This window comes from Pangasianodon hypophthalmus, chromosome 12 (genome assembly GCF_027358585.1).
Source record: "Pangasianodon hypophthalmus isolate fPanHyp1 chromosome 12, fPanHyp1.pri, whole genome shotgun sequence".
Classification (NCBI taxonomy): Eukaryota; Metazoa; Chordata; class Actinopteri; order Siluriformes; family Pangasiidae; genus Pangasianodon; species Pangasianodon hypophthalmus.
This window is the reverse complement of record NC_069721.1, coordinates 17,350,851-17,361,062: the sequence shown is the minus strand read 5'-3', so window position 1 is coordinate 17,361,062 and position 10,212 is coordinate 17,350,851. Positions and strand designations below refer to the sequence as shown.

At 40.2% G+C, this 10,212-nt stretch overlaps 1 protein-coding gene across 1 annotated transcript; it reads left to right on the top strand.

The window, feature by feature from the left end:
- Nucleotides 1–7,159: 7,159 nt before the first annotated feature.
- socs5a (suppressor of cytokine signaling 5a) lies at nt 7,160–8,889 on the top strand. Its single transcript, XM_034309446.2, has one exon. The coding sequence runs from the start codon at nt 7,179–7,181 to the stop codon at nt 8,751–8,753; it is 1,575 nt and encodes a 524-aa protein (XP_034165337.1). The 5' UTR covers nt 7,160–7,178; the 3' UTR covers nt 8,754–8,889.
- Nucleotides 8,890–10,212: the final 1,323 nt, after the last annotated feature.

The following is a 10,212-nucleotide window of genomic DNA, read 5'->3' as shown; positions in this document are numbered from 1 at the left end:
ATACTGCTAATTCAAAAGGCCTGGTAATGGTATCTTATTTCCTGTACAAAACATACAGAAGTAAATACACAAACAACAACAGAGATAAAAAAAATAATAATAAAGTATAGTGACTGACATGATCACTGAATATTTATTTGAAACGCTCTTTACTGATCCCCAAGAGTTTTTTTTAAAGTCTGTCCATCCATCCATCCATCCATCTACACTATGTGGCCATAAATTTGCATACACACCTGACCTTCATACCAATATATGGGCTTTCAAAAAAGTAAACATAATAACAAAAATTAAAAAGGAATGCTCCCCATAGCTGTTGTTATAGCCAATAAAAAATTCAGTCATTTTATGTTGTGCATCCAGTCAAATTCTCTCAATTTTAGCACTAACACATCTGTAAAGAATTAATGTTAACATGAAAAAACAGCATGAAATTCCCCCTTCCTCAAAAAGAATGATTAAAAAGTAGGTAAATGAAAATAAGGTAAATGAAAATAAGACCCAGGTTACATAAAATTTGGCTTTACTTGTACAGAAGACAAGCATGGTTTGTGCAGACCACAGTGTGTTTTGTGTGGTGAGTTATTAGCTGCAGAAAGCTTGAAACCATCGAAATTCAGAAAGTGTTTAGAGACAAAACACTCAAGCCATAAAGACAAGCCTGTTGAGGTTTTCAAAAGAAAGCAACAGGATCTGGACGCATCTCAAAACATTATCAAAAACGTGTGCACTGTTCAGGAGCAAACACTTCATGCATTGTACAAACTCGCTCATCGCATTACGAAATGCAAAAAGGCCCACACAATTACAGAGGATCTTCTTTTACCCTCTGCAGTCAACATGACCACAGAGCTCCCTGGTACAAATCTGCAGCAAATCAGTTGAAAAAAAAAATATGTCAGAGGACATAAAGCAGCAAACAGTAACACACATTAAGGCAAATGACTATTATGCACTCCAACTAGACGAATCAACAGATGTATCAGATCGTACCATCCTGATTTTGAGACACTTATCAAAATGAAATCACACCCTCAGGTTTCCTGTTGATTTGCACAGGCTATGACTTCGGCTCTTGTTAATCTCATTGTTGCATTTATGCATTTAATAGTTATGCATTGAGTGTACAGTTTGTAATTCAATATTTGTTTTATTTGTTAGAATAGGTAAATTGCACATACTCAGGATTATGTTTATGCATTTATATTGTGGCCCATTTTCATATTAATGTTCATATTAATAGTTAATTTTGCACCTGATTAATCATGTGCATTGTATTTAATAAACTGATATTTTCCATTGGAAATACTTTTGAGGTGCAACTTTAACAACTCAGTATGTGAGTTGGTTTATTTCCTGTTATCTCAGGTAGTAAATGATTATTATTCAACTTTAGGTATAGGCAATGGATAATTGTTAGTAGTATTAATAACATTAATATGCAAAATTAATATGCATTTCTTTATTTATTTCTATATGATAGACAACTGTAGTGTAGTGTTGCAGACACTACCAAACTCAGATTAGCTATACAACTTTTAAATAAAAAATTCATTGTATTCTTATAAACATACGACCTCTAATTATAGCACTGAAGGGGTTTGTGATGACATGGGGTGGGGGACCAAACATTATCCTAATACACAAAAATGAAATATCCAAGTCACATTCTCTTTTGCTGATTTAGTTGGTCTTTCATATCTTTTCTGCTGATGTGAACTCTTACAACCATACTGAAACTTTTTTTTTTTTAACTTTGTCTCTAATAAACACAAACAATGAACTTTTTGAATTACAGTGATTATGTTCAGGTCATTTATTCCCAAAACAAGGCAAAATAAAAGTCTTTTGCTCAGAGTTGGGTTCAAATCTGAGGCCTAAAGATGAGTTTAGTACCGGCACCATCTCTTGATTACTCTCCATCTCTTAATTACACTCCCACCTGTTCACACAATCCAGTTATTAGAAGTATCCCCATGTATGGAAAGGCCACCATTTTCTTCGGTAATTTTTGGAGTTGTCTTAGCCTCTGATGCACCGTCCATGGGACACAGAGTGTCTGTTATCTTTTGTGCGCATTTCTGTCCGTAAGCTTCAGAATCTTGCAATCTGATTGGCTCTCTGCACTTACTTGTGTTGGTTTTTAGTGGGACAACATTTGGACCCTGAAACAATTTCAAAACAAATCTTTAAACGTATTTTAATGGTTTCATTTAAAGCAGTGAGTCAACAAGATAATATCGTGTTTGCTGGCAGGATATGGGAAAAGTGTGCAGTTGTTCATCTGCCACGACAGTCATGTTGCTGTGGTTCTGGGCCTCGTTTATTGACGAAACACACCAGACTTTCCAGTGACTTGCTAGAGGTCTGTCTTGTGAGACTATATTGCTATAAATGCTAAAGAGAAGGCCAGGCACACACTTGTGACATAGCTGGTACTTTGAATTCCCCATTGTTGGCACCAATTTCCAGTGTGCCACCTCACGCCACTTTTTGGGCCAAATATATTTTGTTTTTCCTCGGGGTGCTGTCCTGTCCCCTGCCACACAAGGGTACAACCAATCAAGAGCCACCTTGGTGCCGTATGCGGGGTGAAGGAAAACATCATGGCTGGAAACTTTTAGTAATATTGAACATGATTCATCACTGACTGCATCCCTAAGCAATGTATTGTCTTTTCACATGGGATTCATTTTAGGATCCACCTGTTCTTTGTCTGCTTGTGTTCAGATTAGAGTGCGTGTGTGCTTCACTTGAAGAAATGATGTACAAGTACATGGCTGGCAAGAAAATTCCAGCCAAACATAGACCTAAGTAAGTGCAGTAGAATCCACTAGGAATACCTGGTAGTATTTTAAAAACTTATCACTAGCATTATTTATTTAAATCTTGATAATCGATTACATCACTTCCATCTCAACCCCATATGTAAGTCCGTATAGAGCCAGGTTCTCGTTTCTCATTGATCAAATGTTAACCTTCCTACAGTCTACATTCACAACTCGGTGTATTTTAAATTCTGCTGAAATACTAATTACCTCTTGTAATTGACCAACAGTTAAAAAAGGTTGCTACTTAACAGATGTAAGCTGATTTTTCTTCACCTTTGTGGATGTTGTGCAGTCATTCAGCTTCCATAGGCCAGTGGTGTTTGGGAGGGGCACACAAGGCACATGGGGGGGACCCACAGAGAGTAGGACGGGAAAAAAAATAAAAAATCCAAATGAAATGTGATTATCGTGCAGCCGGACCGTGAATATTAGTGAGAGAAGATCACGTTTTGATAACAGTTAAAGGTTAGAGTATTTTATGACACATTTCCCCACTTCCGTATAGTGAATGCGGAAACGTAAGTAATAACATTTCAGATCTTCCAGTGAGATAGTGAACAATGGCAGCAAATATCACTGCAGCATCCCTAAATGCACAAATAATTACATTTTTATTTGAGTTTTCTCTCATTTCCCACCGATGTGCTTGTGAGAAAGAAATGACATTGTACTATTTGCCAGGATGAGGCAGCAGGTACATCTGCCGCCAGCATTTCAAAGAATCTGACTAGGACAGTGGTAGCTCAGTGTATAAGACATTGGACTTCTGATCGGAAGGGCGTAAATTCAAAATTCCAGGAAAAAGCTGCCACTGCTGGGCTCTTGAGCAAGGCTCTTAACCCTCAACATTTACATGAGATAAATGTAAGTTGCTCCCAAAACCTGGGGCTATACCCTCTGGATTTGAATGGACAGATCAAACATCTCTTGTCCAGCAAAATGTGTTTGACAAACTCAGAAAAGCCACCCAGCTCCTTTTTTCCTAACAGGGAAGTGTGAATAAGGTGTATTTACGGCCTTCAAATTTTGCAAAAAATTTCTCTTCCCTAAGCTTTGTGTCGTAACTTCAGTCATTGCACGTCCATGATATTTTTGCAATGTAGTTTTGCCCAAACCTGGCAACCCTGGTTAATGATATTACTGCGAACACAGTTGAACGAAGGTACATCTATAAATCTCAAAACGAGCTGTTAGACTATACTGGATGACTGTATACTGTCGAATCTCAACTGTTGCTACTCTAATAACGACACAGTCTCAAACAAAATCATGTCAAGAGGCTATCACACTTGACTTATCCTACAGGCTACTATCTAGTGAATTTATAATGTCCACAAGTTAAAATAAAAGCAGTTTGTTTGATTTTAGAACAAATTAGTTGTACATTCTGTAATAACAAAGTATGTTTTATAAATAAATGCTTTTAAAGTATAGCCTATTACTTTTTTATATGCGATCACTTAATGAATTATTAAGCTGTCTGCTGCCTTTTCTAATTTATTTGTAGCCAGCACTGATATCTAGATTTATAAGTCATAATATTTTTGTTAAATTGCTGTTACTTTACTTATTATTTGTACAATAAATACAAGTGAAATAAAATGTAATTTTTTTGGCTAATATTAGTGTGTTTCACAAGCTGTATGAGTAGCATCATCTGCCATGGATTAACACAGATTATGTGTTAGTCACCACAGGTACACCTTTACTACCTAGTAGGCCATTTTTGTTTAATCGTTTATCAAAGGTGCATGTATGATTTTATTCAGTTGGTAGTTATTTGTTATTGCAAGATATAACTGAGACAAATCAGCTTTTTGACTGTTTGAAAAATAAGGCTTAAACCAGTTGAAAACATACAAAGAATGTCTGATGGTTTCCATCTATCTGTGATGGACATCAGTTTGCAGGTGGTCTTATGGCCCCCTCCTTTTTTTTTTTTTTTTTTTTTTTTTTTTTTTTTGAGCAGCAAACATCTTGGCAATGTTGCACAAATGCTGCACATACTGGTCTTTTAATCTATGCTTTGATTTATATTATTTTAATTTGATTTTATTATTTTAATTCTTGTATAAAATTCCGCAGGGGTTGTAGTGCATAGTGCCATAGCACACACACTTCACTTCTGCAATGTTCCCCACTAAATGCTAGCCATCTAGCTAACACAAACTACTTTGATGTTTTTAAGCCATATTCATAATGTTCAAAAAATGTGTACACATACAATAATTGTCTTCAGTACAGAAACCGACAAAAGATTCAGCTATTTCTAATGTCTGCCTGCATCCCTTGCTAAGTGTCAGATAGCAGATACCTAGTTAGCTCTCTGTTAATGCCATTTAACAGCCTTCATTGATATTTAGCTAGACAAAAGACAATGGCTGCACCTGCTTTATCTTCAAGGACTTTTGTTCAAAAATTGCTGTTTCACTGGAAACTCATTGCTGCTACACCATATACACATAGGAGAATGGTACTACATGGGTTGGATTGCAGTAATATGAGACAGTTAAGTAAGATAATTGCAGAAAATTTTATGGGGATCATGTTTCAAATAAATCTTTTTCTTCTCAAAAAATTAAATAAACACAGACCTGCTTCAAGGCCTTACTTACTGCCATCTTCCTTCCGGAGTGGGTTGTATACTTGATTTGCTTTTCTCAGTTTCACAGTGAAATTGCACCAAATCCAGCTGCCATTGTAGAACTCATGGTGTTATATAAACAAAGGCCTATTTATTTATTTATGTCCTGACTTGCTGCATTTGGGTACAGAATTTACCTCACATTACAATATGCCTTTGACTCAAAATCAGATTTGAGTGTGGATTTATGACCATGCTTTGTGTTCTTGTCTTAAGTGGGTTAAAAATGCCCAGCTGCTATTTACTGGCCTACACTAGCTCCCAGTTTTATTGCATATACGATACAAACTGGTCTTTTTGACCTTTGAAGCCTTGAATTGGCTTCTCCTTCCTATTTAGCAGAACTTTTTCTATTCTTCTGGTGCTTCCCAAAATCAGGTTGACCACCCAGCATTATGGTGAGGATTATGGCATATGCTGAAATGCTGTACTTTTGAGAATACTTTTCTCTTTACTCCTTTAAAGCCCAGCTTAAAATGACCTAACTGTTATTGAACATTTGCCAAGTGATTGCAAATTGCTGGTACATAAGCACTTTAAATGGGGAAGCCAGATTTTGATGCAAAGCATACTGTTTCTACACACATATTGCATATACCATTTAGCATGTGGACTACAATCTTTGCATGGTAAATGGAAAAAAACTTGAACAGACTGGCCTTTGTGAATGTTAGCAATATTTGTCACTGCAATTACTGAATACTTCTTAGAAGTTACCATATAATATACTTTAAGGGCAATTACTGAATAATTAGCTGAGATTTTAAGGTTTGTTTGTACTACTGCTTACTATTAGATATATGCAGTTAGTGCCAGTGTTAAATGAGATGTTATATTACTATAAATACTAGATACTAGGTATTTAATGGCTGGTTCTGAAAACATTCAAATTTGAGTTTGGGATGGGTGTATAATAATTATAGAACTAGAACTATAAAAGAACTAGAAAGTTCATTGCCTACAAAAGAGTGAGGTCAGCAGAGTCAGTCCATGTATGATTTGCACTTGGAAGAATCAAAACTTTACCTTAAGATCACTCAGCAATGAGCAATGTTGACTCTTATACCTTAAGTAACCTTACTGTGAGGACCGGAAATAAGATGATGGTGCAAACAGAATGAAAAAGATTTACCTGATTTAACAGATTATTACCACTGGAGTATCTGAAGCTTGCAAAACTTAAGAAGATCTGTTCATATTCACCATGTAGTCCCAGTTGATGGAGATCAGAAACTGCAAAAATCTGTCATGCTGAAGCACTGTCGTATAGTTGTCATGTCAGTGTTCTATTTTAGAGTCAAATTAGTTGCATTAAATTCAGGCGTAGAGTCACTGTTCATTAGTTTATTGCTGCTGTGTTCTATGCCTGGTCAGAGAGAGACAGGCTCAGACTGGCATTGTAACTCAGCCCATGGCAGCAGGTCGACTGGGAGCGTGTCCATGGCTTCATTTTTAGCACTGGCCTTGGGTCCCTGCAACTCTGCCTGGCAACATTTTAATCACTCAGCTACTTAACAGTCTTGCCCTCACCCAGTCCCTAAAACTCACAAAATACTCAGCAGTCTCTTCTCGCTCAGTTGTTTCATATGCAGTCCTTTACTTTCTTTGACAGCCTACTTGTAAAGACTTTGGTGCACTCATAAATACTAAAACAGTGGTGTTCTTTCTTTGTGTGTCTCATCAGATTCAGGTGCCCCCACCTCATGGAGAAGGTAGGCAAGGTGTGGAGCAACCTGAAGAGGGGATGTCAGTCTCTGCTCCACCAAGATGGAAGTTCCCGAGGGGAAATGCAACCACAGCCACATACATTTTGTCAGAGTGTGGACCAGACCGAAGGAGAGAGCACACTGGAACTCGCCAGTCCTTCTGACAGCCTGTCGACACACCCTGTTGTGTCACGGAGGGCTAATGGAAGCGTGGTACATCGGGGTCATAACTGCGTGGCAGATGTGCCTCAAATACTGGAGATCACAGTTGAGCAGGACAGTGAAGATGGGTGCGCTCCCCTTGGTGCCCGCAGAGATTCCTATTCACGTCACGCACCTTGGAGTGGCAAGAAGAGGCACTCATGCTCCACCAAGGCACAGAGTTCCCTGGAGACCACAGACCGACGGAGTGGCCGCTCCCGTCGGAGACACCTAGCAAATAGCAGCAGGGATGAACCAGACCAGGGAGTACCACGTTCACTGCGCCAGCAGCTCCATGAAACAATGGGCCTGTGCCTCCCTCTGCGTCTGTCATCACGTGGCACCCACTCACGGCTGCCCAAGCGCAAGATCCAGATCACCGAGCTAATGCTGGAAACATGCCCCTTCCCTCCTGGCTCTGATCTTGCTCGTAAATGGCACCTCATCAAACAGCATACAGCCCCTGTTACAGCTGCAGCAGTGGACTGCTCCACAGACTCCCCTAATGGTGCTCGTGCATCTCCAGAGGACGAGGAGGAACGTCTACGTGAGCGACGAAGGCTCAGTATAGAAGAGGGAGTGGATCCACCACCTGATGCTCAGATACACACTGTTGAGGCTATTACAGCTCCACTGGCTACAGTCTACAAGCTGGGACCCAAACTAGCTCCTGGGATGGGGGAGGCCTTGGGTGAGAGTCGGGGAGCCACAGCAGCTGACTGTGACTCTGAAGATGATGACACCACCACTCTTTGTTTGCAGGCTCGCCGTCCCAAGCAGCGCCATAATTCAGCAGAGGGCCTCCTGGGCGGCAAGCAGCCAGGGCCCTGGAAAGTGCACACACAGATTGACTATATCCACTGCCTAGTGCCAGACCTGATGCAGATCACAGCTCTACCCTGCTACTGGGGTGTAATGGACCGCTATGAGGCCGAGGCACTGCTCGATGGCCGGCCTGAGGGCACCTTTCTGCTGCGCGACTCTGCCCAGGAGGACTACCTGTTTTCTGTTAGTTTTCGCCGTTATGGTCGCTCGTTGCATGCACGTATTGAACAATGGAACCACAACTTCAGCTTTGATGCCCACGACCCTTGTGTGTTCCATGCAGCCACAGTCACGGCACTGCTGGAGCACTACAAAGACCCCAGCGCCTGCATGTTCTTCGAGCCTCTGCTAACCTTGCCCCTTCACCGGACTTTTCCGTTTGGTCTACAGAGCCTGGCTAGGGCAGTCATCTGCCGTGGGACCACCTACGACGGCATTGCAGCGCTACCTTTACCCCCAGCGCTGCAAGACTACCTCAGGGAGTATCATTATAAGCAGAGGGTGCGTGTGCGCTGGCTGGAGCGAGAGCTGCTCAAGGCCAAGTGAAACGCAGCACTACTCATAATAGACTAAGAGTGTGGGAGGGGGTTACACTGTGTACCGAGCAACAGGGGATGGGGGCGCTCTCCCTGAAGAGTAGTCTATTCAGCACTTATTTGGAGGAAAAGTTCTTTTTGTAGGAAAAGGCTTTTAAGGTGAAGGGTAGTCAGTGCGGGATGAGTGCAAAGGGGCCTGAACCTGAAACCCAATATATAAGCTTCTGGGTTTTTTGTTTTTTGTTTATTATTACTCAAAACAAATATGTATACAGCTAAAGCAGCCTCCAGTAGACACATCAGTCTGGACTGAAACAGTGGGGGGCCTTTTACCTTCCCACCCCACATCTCCAAGCCTCTTTTTTTGCATTGCTTTGAAGAAGAGGCGTCTACTTCTGAAGAATGCACTCATACACCTCCATTCTCTCACTGCTTAGCTACATGCTTTTACTTTTTTCACTACTTTTATTCTTTTTCATATACTAACATAAAATTCTGCAGCCCTTCACCTCCATACTTAAAAAAGCATTGGAAATAATAAAAAGACAACCTTTAAGTTTGTATCATGGACAGTTTTGGCAAGATGGTGTGCCCTGGGCGGAGCTGTGATCAAGTTATGTTTACCTATAAATCTTTGCATTCATGGTGCTCTGTTAGTGGTCCCAAGGTTACATTCTGTGCTCACACTGTCCGGAAGAGTTGAGCAGGCATTGAAGGGCAGGAAACAGACTTTGGATCTATAGAATTCACAGACAACAAGAGCAAGAAGTCTGGGAAAGATGGACTTGGTTTAGTACAATGTGTCCAGACTGCTGTTATAGAAGGTTCGACAGAAGGTCTCTGTGACGTTCTGCTTCTTTTCACTTCCACGAAGTGATGTTGACGATGATGCATAATGTGGCTACAGTGTCAATTGTGTTATGTGATGTGAAGTGTGCCTGGTTTTCTAAAGACATAGTCACTCTGTGTGAAAGTTCCATTGCTATCAATATGTTTTGTAATCATTAATTCCTACCACTAATTGCACAGGAAGTGGTGATAATTGTAATTCTGTTTTTCTTTTTTTTTTTTCTTTTTTCTTTTTTTTTTTTATTAGGAAATGGACTGTCAGTGCCGTGGGAGAAGGGGTGTGTTAAAGGGCACTTAAACTCAACTGTGCTTATATTAGTGGGAGCAGCAGAGGCAATATATAATCCTGCAACACTGGGACCATTTTTAAGCATAAACACATTTATATATTGATAGACACAAATACACACAGACTCTATAAGCTCACCTTGTCTGATCCACATTGCACTAGAGATCTACATCTTGATCGTCAGTCCCATTGCATGGAATAACATTACAGTTTCAGATTTATACTATATGACAGTTCTCATAGTCTCAGAGGTCCAGTTCAGCTCCTAAATGCAAGTGCAAGTCAGTCAGGCCTATGCTGATGCTTTAATTTAATTGACTTAAACTTTTGT